Below are 14,866 nucleotides of genomic sequence, written 5' to 3'. Positions count from 1 at the left end.
TCTGGCTCCTGAAATTCGCTTTGTAAACCAGGCTGGCCTCAAACTCACAGAGATCTGCCTGCCTCTGCCTCCTGAGTGTTGGGATTAAAGGCATGTGCCACCACAGTCTGGCTAAATTTATTTATTTATTTTTAATCTAGAAAGAAAGAAAGAAAAAAGAAAGAAAGAAAGAAAGAAAGAAAAGAAAAGAAAAGGAAGGAAGGAGGTGTGAGAGAGTCCTGCCACCAGCAGAATTCCTTCGGCAAACACTCAGGGTGTGTGTGCAGATTTTAGGAGTTAGACAGCCAGGAGTGGCCCCGGGCTCACTCACCAGCCACTTGCTACCCTCTGTGTAAGGTGGGGAGCCTGGGGGTGGACTGTTAAAAGGTCCAACTCCTTCTGTGCCCATTCTGGTGGGCCAGGTTTCTGCCCCAACTTCCCTTTACAGTCCAGCCCCTCTCATTACAGAGGTATGGATGTTCTCATTGCTCCTTACCCACTGAAGTGACTATGGTAGTGCCATCTTGTCCTGATTCCAGTTTGTGTCAGCCCTCTACACCTCTCAACAGCTGTGATTGCCTTGGCAGCCAATTGTGTTGCCAACGTAAGCATACAACCCCTTCATAGAATAAGCACCTGGTTCCCTTTCTAAATGCTATTTTTTTGCGGGGAAGAGGAGCTGGGTTCTGTAAACCAATTATCTTATTCAATTTTTAAAATTACATTCCTCTCTCTCTGTGTGTATGTGTGTGTGTGTATGTGTGTGTGTTCGCGCACTTGTGTGTTTTGAAACAGGATCTCAGATAGCTCAGGCTGGTCTTGAACACCTATCCTTCTCCTCTTCTCTACCTCTTGAGACCATCTGAACATTTATGAGCCTAGGTTCTGGGTTGGTGGGATTTGGGTGTCTGGAGAGTTTTTCTAGAGAGGACCAGAAGCCAGGTGTAGGTGTAAGGTGGTGGCCGGCCACCAAGGGTTTCTTGATCCAGGGGGTTCTCTGATCTTTCTGGTTGAGACCTCCCAGAGGTGAGCTTTTCCTCCCTTCTGCCCCACCCTGGCGCCACCGCAGGCGCAGCTCCAAGGTCCTGCCACCTGGCACGGCGCAGCAGGCACTGAGGGACACCCTACAGCGAGTCCCCGGCGGCTGACCACGCCCTCCTTCGGCGGCCGGGCACGCCCCCAGGGGCCAGAACGGGGCGGGTAGGTCCGGCTGGTTCTCGGCCATCCGCGGCTCGGCGGCGACGGCGACATGGAGAGCGGGGCCTACGGCGCGGCCAACGCGGGCGGCTCCTTCGACCTGAGGCGCTTCTTGTCGCAGCCTCAGGTGGTAACGCGCATCGTGAGCATGGTGAGTCGGCCAGAGGGGATCCGGAGCCGCGCGCCCCGGCCTCCAGGCCCCGTGGGCCGCCGACTTCCGAGCGCGACAGGTGGCTGCGGCCGCACGTCCCAGGCCGGGCGGAGAGCGCGGCCCCGCACCCCTTCGCGTCTCCATCCCCTCCAGGCCGTGCGTCCTGTCGCCTATCCCATTGCGTGGCTCCGGATCTCGTCTCATCCACTCAATCCCGGCCACCCCGGTGCGGGATGTCCCCCGAGGTGCTCTGCGGGGGCAGGCCCGTCGCCCTGCTGGCAGTGGGTGGGGCTTCGGGGGCCACGCCACAGCAGGTGGCCTGCACGCCGCGCTTCCCGGCGTGGGGAATTCACCTGGAAGGGACTTTCTGAGGCCACGTGGGGTGCAAGGAAGGGGGTGGCCTGGCGCCCTGAAGTAGGGTTTCCTTCCCGCTCAGAGGCTAGCAACAGGTCAGCTAACCAACCCAGCACGGACTCTCTCCCCAGAAGCCAGGCAAGCTCTCTGGTACCAGGCGCGTACGGCGGGTGTCCCTATCGTGGGACGAAAACACTGAAAGCTGAGGCTTTCGCTGCGGGATTGAGGGTGGGCCTACTGCTCCCAGAGGATCTGGGCCCGTAGTCTTGGAGGTGCCGTGGCTCCCCGAGCCTCCCAGCCTAGCGGTGGAGTCTAGTCGACTGTGTCCCGGGTTGTAGCCTGTCAGTCAGGATGGCAGTGCCAGGAGTCTTGACCCAAGACTGTGCGCCCGGTCCCGGAGTTCCGGCTTCATCTCCAGCTGGAGGCGGGGCTTGTGACTTAGGCTCTACAGCCCTATAGAGAGCGTTCTGGGAGAATCGGATTGCTCTGGCCCCAGGAGTCTGGAGACAGCCTGGTGCCCACAGTCAGCTCCGGCTGCCGGGTTGAGGTGGGCTCTTAGCAGTGGCCTTGAGATGCTGGAAGGGGGCTAAATGACTAGGGCGATTCCAAAGGGGCTGTTTCCCAAACTGGACAGTTTCCGCTGGTCAGTTTCCCACCTCAACCCTGGCTCCTGCGAGGGGTCTGAGTCTGGCTCACAGATCTTTGGATCTGACCACCCCAAGAACCTTGCTCTGAGGGGAACAAGGGTGGGGCTGGATTCTAGGCTGTGGTTCTCTAGAGGGGAGCAGCCAGCATGCCAAAGGAGCTGGAAGGCCTTGGGAAGGCTGGCCGGCTGGAGAGTCACTTGCACTAGGGGAGTCTTGGAGGGGACCAAGCTCTGCTGTTGAAGGATGGTCTGGAAGATGTTGGTTAATGCTATAGAGTTGATTTGGGACAAGGTCTTGGGGTGAGGGTTGGATGGAACTCTTGTTTTATGCCACCTCGTTTAAAGCTCATTCAGACGGGATGTAATCTCAGTACTGAGGGGGTTGAGGCAGGAGGATTGTCATAGGCTTCAGGCCAGCTCAAGCCAGAGTGAGATCCTGTCTTTTTTGTGTGTGTTTGCATGTGTGGATGAAGGTGTACCATGTGTGTGCTTGGTATCCACGGAGGTCAGAAAACGGTCATCTCTTCACCTGGAACTGGAGTTACAGGCAGTTATGAGTCACAGTTTGGATGCTGGGAATCAAACCCAGGTCCTCTGCAAGAGCAGTTAGTGCTCTTGACTGATGAGCTGGCCCTCTGGTCTGAGACTCTATCTTAAAAAAGCCAAAAAGGAGCAGGCATGGTGGCTCATGCCGTTAATCACCGCCTGGTCCGAAGGCAGAAGCAGGTTCCAGAACAGCCAAGGCCACGTAGTGAGACCCTCTCTCAAAACAAACAAAAACCGGGCCAAGGTCACACAGGTCTTAATCCTAGCACTTGGGAGGGAGAGGCAGGTGGATCTCTGTGAATTTGAAGCCAGTCTGATCTACATAGTGAGTTCCAGGACAGCCAGGGCTGTTACACAGAGAAACACTGTCTCAAAAAACAAAACAAATAAACACAGAAAAACACCCCCCCCAACCACCACCAGCAACATGTGGTACACATGCCTTGCACGTATGAGGCCCTAGGTTTGAATTGACAGCAATGAGGATGGGATAGGATTGGGGGAACCCCAAGCAAGCATGGTAGTGCATGACTGTAATCCCAGCATTTGTGAGGTGGAGGCCGGAGGACGAGGAGTCAAGATCTTCCTGGGTTACAAAGTCCAGCCTGGACTAAATGTGACCCCTCCCCCAATGTCAGACAAACAAACCAAAAGCAAAAACTCAACCCAACCCAAACAAACAAACAAACAAACAAAAACATCTGGGTTTTGGTGGCACACACCTTCAATCCCAGCGCTGGAGGCAGAGACAGGCGGGTCTCAGTCTTTGAGGGGTGGAGGGTAATCCTTTCCCACAATAGCCCAGTCTACCCTCCGGCCCCTGATGGGGAGGACCTGTGGACACCCTGACCACAGCCTGCCCATCTCCTCACTCCCAGGAGTTCAGAGGGGTTGAAACACCAGTCTCCAAATGGGCATCAGTAGAGAGACAAGAGCTAGTTGCTGCCCTACTAGGATCCTCATCCTGTGCAGGATGTGCCCACAGGTGCCTGCGCCCACCCACCAGCGCTCCTCTCCCCTCTTCAGGTCCTGGCCTTGATCGTGTTCTCCTGCATCTTTGGCGAGGGCTACAGCAACACTCACGATTCTCGGCAGTTATACTGTGTGTTCAACAAGAACGAGGATGCCTGCCGCTACGGCAGTGCTATCGGGGTACTGGCCTTCCTGGCATCAGCCTTCTTCCTCGTGGTCGACGCCCTTTTCTCCCAGATAAGCAATGCTACCGATCGCAAGTACCTGGTCATTGGTGACCTGCTCTTCTCAGGTATGCCTGTGGCACTGGTACTCCAAGGCTTCACAATGAGGGACCTTGGTGCTGTTGGGAGGGGTTGCCGATAACAGCTCAGGATCATGGACGTCACTTATGGCTTCTCCTGACTCCCTGTACCCTGGGATGGCACACAAGGCATTCAGACTTCAGAGACTCAAGAGTGTTGGCATGAGGGTGAGGATGGCATCAGGTTTCTGGACTCATCCATCCCGCCTACCACTCACCCCTAAGCCCTCACTTGCCTCTGCTTCTGTAGGTTACACAGCACAAAGCCTTGGGAGGGTCTTTCCTTGAGTCCCTTCTGGGCCCCGGGGACAGACGGGATTCCCTGGGGCCCAGGAGACATGTTCTGGGGCCCACTCTTCCCTCATTGTCTCCCCAGCTCTCTGGACTTTCCTGTGGTTTGTTGGTTTCTGCTTCCTAACCAACCAATGGGCAGCCACCAATTCTGAAGATGTGCGGGTGCAAGCGGACTCGGCACGGGCAGCCATCACCTTCAGCTTCTTCTCCATCTTTTCCTGGGTAGGTGGGCTGGGGAGGGCAGCTTCAGAAGTCCGGTGAAGAGCCAGGTCCCCTTGCCCTGCCCACACATTGCGTCTTCCCCTGCAGGGTGTGCTGGCCTCTCTGGCCTACCAACGCTACAAGGCTGGAGTGGATGCCTTCATTCAGAACTACGTGGACCCCACCCCAGACCCCAACACAGCCTACTCCTCTTACCCCAGTGCCTCCGTGGAAAACTACCAGCAGCCACCCTTCACCCAGAACGTGGAGACCACTGAGGGCTACCAGCCTCCCCCTGTGTACTGAGCAGCCAGGGGCAAAGAGGCAGGGAGGTGCTTGGGGCCGCCCCTCTCCCCTGGACTTCTTTCTCGAGGTTTGCTGCCAGAGCTGCAGTCCCTGGCCAGTTCCAATTGACAGCCAAAGAACCCAAGCTGTTCTGTATTCCAGCTGCAGCCAGAGCACGCCTGAAGTGCCTGTGCCCGAAGGGGCGTCACCGCCACCCGCCCAGTCCTACAGGGCATGTTTTAGAAAAGGGTTTTTCACTAGATCTCTCCGCCAACCCCCAGGACTGGGGATGGCGCCCAGGGCCTTGAATTTGCTTACCCAGTGCCACTATTGAGCTGTGCGCCCAGCTTTTGTTGCTTTTGATAACCCTGAACCCCACCTCAGCCAGAAGCAGGTGCCCGCTCTACGCTGTTTTTGGCATATGCCAGTTTCCCCTCAGCTGGAAGGCTGAGCTCAGCTTGCAGCCACAGGAGCCCAACTATCTTTTTTTTTTCCTCCGAAGACAAGGTTGGGGGTCCATGCACCAATCTCCTTGGAGTACTGGCCCTAGGTTCGCCACTTCCTCACTCAGGTTCACTACCCAGCTTCCACTGGGCTTTATGCTCACCGCTGCCTTCTGGGGTCACCACTGGGCCAGCTGTCCCCAGGCTGCTTGCCTGACAGCAGAGGAGCAGGCTGGGGACTGGATGTCACTTCCTTCTTGCTCCCGCCCCTGGCAGGAGGGAGGAGCATTGTCTGGAGATAACACCCAGCTTTATGTAAATATCCCCCAGCAGTAGTTAGATACCAGGAGGAGGGCAGGAACCCCTGCACTGAATGTATCGAGACTTGGGGACGGCCCTGCCCTCAGGTTCTGTAGACTAGCCCAGGACGTGAAATAAATGGTTTTTTTTTCTCAGTATGCTGTCCTTGATGGCATCAAAGGCTAGGGGTAGAAATACACTTTGATTGGTATTGTTTTGAGAAAAGGCCTCAGATTTATGTAGCCAAAGATGAAGCTCTGACTTTCCCCCCAGTGCTTGGTTTCAAACCCTGGACTTCATGCTATGCAACTGGGGTTCACCCCAGCTTTTCATAGTATCTGCATAGCCCGGGCTGGCCTCAAAATTTACCCGACTCTGAAGCACCGGCCTGTGCTGCCATACTTGGCTAGACCAGGGTCTCACTGTGTAGCCCTGGCTGTCCCAGAACTCAGATCCACCTGGCTCTGCCTCCTGAGTCTTGGGAATAAGCTGTAAACCATGTACCCTGAGCATGGGGTGACAGCTTCTCCTGATGGGGTCTCATTCTCCACACTGGCCTTCTACTGCACCCTAAAATAGCCAGTGTCAGCGTATAGATGGGTTCTTCTAGATAGCTTGTCTGGGTTCTGTCGCCCCCCATGCCCTGGAGGGGTGCACAGGGAGGGGCTCCTCTGAATGCCCCCTTCAGAGCAGATGTTTCCCATCAGAAGTGGAGAGCACAGAGCAGACCCATCTCTATCAGGAAGCAGTGTGCCCCTGAGGTATCTCTTGGCTTTTTTTGTGCAATGATGAGGCCATCATCATTCTGATGGTGGGTTTGGATGGTGTCTTTCAAAATCCGAAGTATAAACTAACAGGGCTCTGAGCCTTCCCTCTAGAGCGTGGCCTGAAGCCCAGGTCTTTACCCTTCCAGGGAGTTACCATAGCCCCTTTACAAAACCTGACCCCCCCACTCCCCCACCCCCCGCCACCCAGGGCCAGCTGCAAACTCCATCCCCTGGGCTCTCCTGGTTCCCTTTCCATATCTGTACTGAAACTAACCAGCCAGAAGAAATCCCTGCCCCCAAGTCATACGGGCTCTGACTGCAGGATTCGGGGAAACCCAGGTTAAAGAGAAATAAGCTCTCAAGTAGCAGACTTTAATATTAATTATTTATTTTATACTGTAGCATAACTAAGAGCCCTGAGTCATGGGGCTGGGGCTCTGAGCAGGGCAAGACCAGCTCCACTGTAGACTGTCCCTGGGGGCCATTGTGGGAGTGTAGGTCAGGCGTTAGCACAAAGGGAGGGCTTGAGCCTTGGTAATGGGCGGGGCTCCACAAAACTGAAACCCAGCAGTGAAAGCCACCAAGGAGGAAGAAGCCAGCACCACCAATGTCACAACAACCATGTGGCTCTGTCCTCACCTCAAGCCCTAATGACCAGGCAGGCGCTGGCTCTCCACTGGGCTGAAGCATTTCAGCAACCCAGAAGGGAACTCAAAAGGCTGTGACCAGCAGCTGAGCCTGTCCCTGGCAGCGTCTGTTATGAGGCAATTCCAGCCCCAGGTCGCTCAGTTGGCAGAGTTGTGCTGTAGGACTTGGTGAGGGGCAAAGAGCTTCCTGACAGCTGAGGCCTCTGCAGGCTGTCCCAGCACCGGGAGGTTCTCTTTGTTGTCCGGTCCAGACGGCTTCACCGGGGACTTCTTAAAGTAGCACAGGCGGCACACGGAGTGGTACTTGTCTGCTCCGCCTATCACCTCCACCTGGGACAGGGCCGGGAAGGGATGCGTGAGGGTGGGACTGAGCCCTAGCCCGCCCTCGGTCCACGGACAGAAGTGTGAGGATACCTCCTTCTCCATGCCCAGCCTCTTGGTGTAGGCAGCTTCTCGAAAGCACTCCATACACACGGCAGTCAGCTTCACCACGCTCTCGGCCAGGGGCACCAGGTTCAAGATGTTTCCGAAAGCCTACAATGCAGGACAGCAGGCGCATTTGGTCATTTGGCCAAGCAGTTCCCTTTTCTGCCTGCGTTCACGTGTGCACGCATGCAGGGGCCAGAGAGCAGCCTCAGGGGCTGTTCCTCCAACACTGCCCACCTTGGTTGCTTTTGTTGTTTGGAAACTGTTTCTAGCTGGCTTGGAGCTTGCCAGTGAGCTGAGATCTGCCTGCCTCTGCCTCCCAGTGGTAGGGTAATAAATGCACACCACCTTGCCTGGCATTTTTAAAAAGAGGGTTCTGAGGATCAAACGCAGGCCTGCATGCTTTGCAAGGCAAGCATGTCACAGTCTGAGCTTTTGCCAGCCCCAACACTTTCCCCTTAAACCCTGTGATTCAGGATACATCATCTGGATCCTGTTTTTCTAGAAAGCCACACCCTCATGCTCTCAACCCCTTGGCCCACTCAGAGTACCTACCAGGCAACAGCTTCTATTCTGAACATACCTACTTCTGGGGACATCTTGTGGATTGTCCCATGCTCCAGATCCCCACCTCCCTCCAGGACCCACTGCCAGGCCTGGATCAGACAACTTACCTTTCTCTGGAAGGTTCCATCAAGTGCTGCCACAATCACTGTCTTGCCTGCATTGGCCATCCATTCACAGAATTCCACGATGTCAGGGAACTGGAAAAGTTGGAGGAAGTGAGGCAGCTACCCTGCACAGGGGCTTCATGGACTCCCCGATGGGCCCTATCAGGCAGACCAGCCCAGAGCTGGAGACCAGGCCACGCCACTATTGCCGTGAAATGCCCACTTGCATGTCCACTGCTACCCAGTCCCTTTGTATGGCTCAGCACCATGCTACCCAAGGCTTGCCAGCGGACTTCGGCACCCAAAAGAGGCCTCTATGAACGGAGAGGCCACAGCTTCCCTCACAGTCCTCTGAAGGAACTGGCCGGACGGCACTTTTGATCAGTCATGGGTTCCTGCCTTCTCAAACTGTCAGTCAACAAAGCCTTGTGCCTAAAGCCCATTCTGACTTATATTTAAAACAGACTTCCAGGGAGGGCAGAGAGACAACGGGAAGCAAGAGGCATGCGTGCAGTTTGCCCAGCTCGCTCCTGACACAGCTGTAGGTGGCCCTCGTCCTGTTCCCAACACCTGATCTTGCTGTCTCCTGTTCAAGCTACGTAGACCAGGCTAGCCTTGAACTCAGAGATCTACTTGCCTCTGCCTCTCAAGATTAAAGGCATATGCTACCACGTCTGGCTTTTCTAACTTGTGTTTGAGACAGGGTCTCTCACTGAATCGAGAGCTCAATGATTCAGCTAGGCTGGCCGGACAGCACCTGCCTGCCTCTGCCTCCCTAATACTAGAATTATGGACACTTGGCCATAACCAGTGTTTTACAGGGGGCTAGGGACCTGTACCTTATCAACCAAATTCTCTCCCCATTCTTTTTTTTTGATTGGTTGTTACTGTGTAGCTCAGGCTAGTCTCAGCCTTCTAAGTGCTGAGTTAATAGGTGCTGTCATGGTGCCTGGTTCTTCAGACCCTGACTTTGAACACACACACACACACACCCTCCTCCCCACGTCTTCCTCCTCCTTAGTCCCTCCCAGTTGTAGCCCAACAACACAGGCGAGCTGGAAGTTCCAGTTTTGTCTCCAGAGCCTAGAATGCCACAGCTGAAGGGCAGGAACTTGGAATGGATGTGATTGGTCCCCGGACCTAGCTATTCCCACAATAGTCACAGCATGTGACACCGGCTGCTCTATAAAAACATGTTTATAATTAGAAGCATCCAGGCCGGGCTGGCACTCACACTGGCTGAATATAATCTCCTGGGCCAACATCAGGCAAGGTACCCTAGCCACCATGGGTAAAGACCCCTCCCCAGTCACATCTGAGCATCAACAAAACATAGCTCAGTCTCTGCCAAAGGGAACCAGTCAGGAGGCACCAACCTCCTTCCAGGCCCCTCCCACCACTAAGGGTGCAGGTTCCTGAAGCTTCCTGGTCCTCCTGGTCCACAGCACAGCCAGGCTCCAGCCCTTTTGCCAAAGGACCCAAGGGAGCCCTGTCCCCCTCTCTAGAGTCCCACTGTTCCATGACTACTGTTTGCCCTGCGGCAGGTTTCAGAACGATGGCGAGCTTCCAGGGCATCCCTGGTGGTCTCTGGTTCAAAGATGCTGTTGTGGCAAACTTCCCTTTCCCAGTGTGTGCCCGTAGTGTGCTAGGTTGAGCCTGTCGTTACTTGTATCAAACAGAAACGAAACACAAAGTTCTTAAGGACGCATAGCTTCTACTCTTGCCAAGAAGCCTGTGGGACTTGGCCCTGGCGAATGAACACATGGGAGGTTCCATATTCTCAGCCGTGACTTCAACGGCCTTAGACAACCCTCGACCCACTGTCCAAGGCAAGGACACAGAAGGAATGGGGAGATCCTGAATTCTGTAACGAGCAGGGCCCTGGCAGCTGGGGGTAGACTGGAAGAGCTGTGGTATTTATATAGAGAGCACAATGAACACTCACTGAGGCCAGCATGAGGTCCAGGGCTCTAATCCCAGCACTCAGGAGGCTGAGTCTAATCCAGCCTGGACCACAAGGCCCCATCTCCAAATTCAAAGCATTAGGCTGAAGAGATGGCTCAGTGGTTAAGAGTACTGGCTGTTCTTCCTGAGGTTCCAAGTTCAAATCCCTCCAACCACATGGTGACTTAGAAACCATCTATAAAGGGTTTTGATGCCCTCTTCTGGCATGTAGGCGTATATACAGATAGAGCTCTCATGCATAAAATACATATATAAATAAATAAATCTTAAAAAAAAAGCGAAGTATCCACTACATTATAGGTTAGGAAGGGAATAGACTGGGGTAACTGGTACGCTGGTGCCAGACTTGGGCCTCTGGGAACACCAGGAGAGCGGAGCTAATTGCAGGTTACTGCAGCAGGCCTGAGGGGAGGGGCCGTACCCTGTCCTGACTCTAAGTCAATGTCTGCAAGGCCGTGCTTCAGGGTTTCCCTCTGAGGACAATTACAGATCTGGCATGTCCAGGTCGATGGGACGTGCATCTCACGGTGAGAATGAACTCAGAGCTGACATAGAGCATGGTGAGGCAAGGCTGGTACAGCGTAGCATTGCAGCCAGAGCTGCCTCACTCTGAGGTGGAGAGCAGGGGTGTACAGGGAGCAGACTGGGACCCCCCCCCCCCAAATCAGCCCGGCTACTTCCACAGTAGAATGTGAAAGCAGTGGGCAGTCAGAGGGCCACAGCAAATTCTAGCCTGCAGAACATCCATTCAGCTTTGTGAGCAAGCCATCAGGAGCCACAGGACAGGGAGAAATTATTTTCTACTGAGTAGTTTATTATGTCACCTGGTTGCACGCTAGGGATATATATTCCATGTTTATTTGACAACTATTTGAAAAATGTTGTTATGTGTGTCTATGTGAGGGTGCGTGCGTGTGTGCAGGTGCCCACATAGGTCAGGAGTCTCAAATCCTCTGGGCTAGAGTTATAAGCAGACAGCTGCCCAGTGTGCATGCTGGGAACCAAACTTAGGTTACCTGCAAAGCCAGCAAGTGATCTCAATGACTGAGCCTTCTCTCCGGCCCATTTATCTGTCTACACATGATGCGGGGGGTGTCCTCTCTCACGTGTGGAAGTCACATGTGTGGAAGTCACAGGACAACTCTGTGGAGGTGGTTCTCTGCTTTTACCCTTCCGTGGATTCCAGGGATCAAACTCATGTCTTCAAGCTTATGCAGCAAGCTCTGCACCCACTGAGCCATCTCACTGGCCCTGTAGCTGAGGCTGGCCTTGCACTCCTGATCCTCTTCCTGCCTTAGTCTCCCAACACAGGAGACTCTACAGCAGCCCTTACCCACCAACGAATATTTCTGAAACCATCGAGAATGTTAAGTTTTGGAGTCGGGTGCACATTTAATAAGCCTCTGTCCTTGCTCTCCTGCGTGGACAAGAGATAACCTTCAAACTTGTAAAGGAGGGGCTGGAGAGATGGCTCAGAGGTTAAGAGCATTGCCTGCTCTTCCAAAGGTCCTGAGTTCAATTCCCAGCAACCACATGGTGGCTCACAACCATCTGTAATGGGGTCTTCTGGCCTGCAGGCGTACATAGAGACAGAATGTTGTATACATAATAAATAAATAAATAAATAAATATTAAAAAAAAAAAAACTTGTAAAGGCGTGTAGCCAGACCCTTTTGGTTCAGGCCCCCATGTAGCCCAAGTTGACCTCAAACTGGTTATATAGCCAAGGATACTGTGAACTGATCCCCACGCCTGTCTCTGGTGCTAGAATTATAGGCTTGTTAGCAAGCCCTGTCATGCGGTGGGATGATTGGGGACGGAAACCAGGGCCTTATGCACGCTGGAACATCCTCAGCCCCGCTTGGGAGTTCAGAAAGGGACTTCTAGTCCAAACTTTCAAAGCCTGGGAGGAAAATTAAGACCACAAAAGACAACTCCCACCCCAGTCAGAGGATACCCTAGAAAAAAACAAACAGGGATGCAGTTGGCCAGAAAGGACTAGAGCAAGATTTTTCAGAAAAATAAAAACCACACAGACAAACCCCCAAACCCAGTCAAGGCCAGTGTTAATGGACTGGAGGCCCAGCCACTGCAGAGGTCAAGGCCAGAGTGGAGCTCTCCCACGGAGCTCTATCCCAAGCCTTTTTGGGAGAAGATATTCTATATGGCACATGGTCAAGGGAATTCACACAACAGTAAAGACATGTTAGACTCCTGACTTTCCCAAAGAGGAAAGAGAAACTTCAGAATCAGGGACAGGAGGAGTCGGGGGTGTGGGTATGGGTTACGCTTCAAGCTCACTTACAAACTGCCCTTCGTCGATGCCGATGACAGCCACACCCAGGGCCTCCTGGGCCACATCCCGGAGCAGGCAGGCCGGCAGTGCGTCCATGGTGTTCCTGGGAAGAAAACGGCCAGAGGATGAGCAAGGCCAGCAGCTTAGCATCCCTAGGCCCCAGATACAGGGGAGAGGGTGCTACTGTGGTCTGGCAGAGCAGCCTGTGGTGCTGCATCAGTTCCCGCGGGGGAGGGGCGGGGAACCTCTTAACACAGGCTACCTCCCTTAACTGGAAAATCAAGCTCAACAAAGACTCCAAAGTTATCTTTGGAGATACAGGTGGGATTTCAACGCTTATCTTTTTTAAAAAAAGAAACAAATTTCTCCTTTGGTTAGAATGGGGAACAGGATGCGAAGGCAAACTGGTCATTAGGAGCCTGACCTAGGTTGCAGGGTGACCCACCAAGAATGAGAAGAGGCCATGCAAGGCCATGCCCAAGGAGTCCGGCTGGGCCTCTGCCAATAGGAGGGCACTAAGCAAGCCAGTGCCACGAGATTCGAACCCGTGGCCTAAAATGTGTTCGGTAATGCATCCATCCCTGCAACTTAAGCAGTCAGGAGCTCAGGAGGCTTGGGCAAGTGAGTTCCTAATCACCCTGTTTCAAAAACAACAACAGCAACAAAAAACCCTGAACCCAAAACAAAACCTCAAAAACTAACCCTCCAGGAGTCAGGCATGTGTGCCGCAGAAGCCCTCCACTACAGAGCCACGACTCCAGCTAAGGTCTTTAGGAGGGACAGCCCCCAGGGTCCACAATACACTGAGCAGCAAGAACTGGTTTTATTTCTTTTAAAATTCAAAACAAACCAGGACAGCACTGACCTATATCATTGACACGGTAAAATATCATTTAAAATTTATGGAGATTCTGGACTACAGCCCAGTGGTAGGGCACCTGGCAGCTCACGCCCAGGGTTCTGTTGTCAGTGCCTAAAGGTATTTGAGATATTTGGACATTCTGTAGACCAGGCTGCCCTCGAACACAGAGAGATCGGCCTACCTCTGTCCACCAAGGGCTGCGATTAAAGGTGTGCACCACACCTGGCAAAAGTTTAAGATTTTAGCTATGTGTGTGAGTGTTTTTCCTGCATTTATGACTGTGTATTAGGGGCATATCCGGTGAAGAGGATGTAGGTTCCCCTGGAACTGGAGCCACCATGCAGGTGCCGGGAACTGAACCGGGGTCCTTGGCAAGAGCAAGTGCCCTTAACCACTGAGATATCTCTCTGGTCCCACAGGAGAGCCCAGCACGCAGGAAAGCTGTAACAGGTTTGTGTGTTAGCCTACGAGCAGCAACTAGACAAGTGTCCTGTTCTCAGTGTCTGGAACGGTAGGCGAGCTTGGAAGCCAGACAGCGGCCCTCTGGACCCCTCCACATCATGTGACCACCTGCTGACAGAGCTGACAGGCCTTGCGGCAGACTGCTTCCCGTCAAGGAAGAACCCACCCAGGCCTCAGAGAGCCAGTTTGGATGTGCTCCAGAAAGCCTTTAAAGGACACTGGGAACCCACCCTCTGTCCAGCAGCTTTCTAAGGAGTGGAATGCTGGGCTGTGTCCAATGTCTGCCCTCTTCCCCGTGGCTACCCCACTTTCAAAACAAATGCAGAAAAAGCTGTTTCCCCAAACACAGACAAGCACTGTGCAGTGGCAGGCGTACGGATTCAAATACCTTCTGGCCTCAGTTACAACCTCACAATCTTCAAGATCTGGGAAACTGGGTGTGGCAGAATTTGTCTACAAGCCTAGTATTAAGGAGGAGGGTTGGATGTGGTATTGCTCCCCTGTAATTCCAGGAAGAGGAGGAAGGGTCCCAAGTTACCAGGCCCACCTAGGCTGCATAACGAGACAATGTCTCAATAAACAGATGGGAGAGACCGCTCAGTAGTTAAGAGTATTTGTTTTCCTTGCAGAGGACCTAGGCTCAATCCCTGGCACCCACATGGCAACTCACAATCATCTATAACTCCTATTCCAAGGAATCTGAAGCCCTCTTCTGACCTCCTTCGGGCATCAGGCAAGCAAGTGGAATGCAGACCTAAGAGCCAGCAAAACTCGCATACACAAACAAGATAAAAGGTTTTAAAACTAGCAGGGCAGGGATGGCCCACGCCTTTAATTCCACACTCAGGAGGCAGAGGCAGGCGGGATTTCTGTGAATTTGAGGCCCGGCTGGTCTACAGAGTGAATTCCAGGACAGCCAGAGCTACACAGAAAAACCTGTTTAAAAAAAAACCAAAGAGCATTTTTAAAAGCAAACAAATCAAAAACAGGGTTGAGATGTCTCAAGGGTAAAGGGCTTGCTATAAAAGCATGAACGCCAGGCATTTTGGCGCATGTGTATTGGCACATGCATGTTGGCGCCGGGCATGTTGGCACATG

General features: G+C 53.4%; 2 protein-coding genes across 4 annotated transcripts in view; one reads left to right on the top strand and one right to left on the bottom strand.

The window, feature by feature from the left end:
- The first annotated feature begins 1,172 nt into the window (after window positions 1–1,172).
- Syngr2 (synaptogyrin 2) lies at window positions 1,173–5,827 on the top strand. Its single transcript, XM_048451874.3, has 4 exons — window positions 1,173–1,327; window positions 3,900–4,137; window positions 4,526–4,665; window positions 4,753–5,827. Exons 1-4 carry the CDS (start codon window positions 1,229–1,231, stop codon window positions 4,948–4,950), a joined length of 675 nt encoding a protein of 224 aa, XP_048307831.1. The 5' UTR covers window positions 1,173–1,228; the 3' UTR covers window positions 4,951–5,827.
- A 983-nt stretch (window positions 5,828–6,810) lies between these two features.
- Window positions 6,811–14,866, bottom strand: part of Tk1 (thymidine kinase 1) — a 10,298-nt gene continuing 2,242 nt past the window's right edge. For 2 of the 3 annotated variants that reach the window (XM_048451871.3, XM_048451872.3), the window contains exons 4-7: window positions 12,454–12,547; window positions 8,187–8,276; window positions 7,501–7,620; window positions 6,811–7,416 (exon numbers count right to left, since the gene is read on the bottom strand). In XM_048451871.3, coding sequence (XP_048307828.1) covers window positions 7,225–7,416; window positions 7,501–7,620; window positions 8,187–8,276; window positions 12,454–12,547 — 496 coding nt within the window. In that variant the 3' untranslated portion in view covers window positions 6,811–7,224. Of the gene's footprint in view, window positions 7,621–8,186; window positions 8,277–12,453; window positions 12,548–14,866 lie in introns of all 3 variants that reach the window. The other variant, XM_048451868.3, reaches the window with a different exon arrangement.

Source organism: Myodes glareolus, chromosome 9 (assembly GCF_982192425.1).
Source record: "Myodes glareolus chromosome 9, mMyoGla1.1, whole genome shotgun sequence".
Classification (NCBI taxonomy): domain Eukaryota; kingdom Metazoa; phylum Chordata; class Mammalia; order Rodentia; family Cricetidae; genus Myodes; species Myodes glareolus.
Note: the sequence above shows the minus strand (reverse complement) of the source record. Positions and strands in the feature narration are given on the sequence as shown.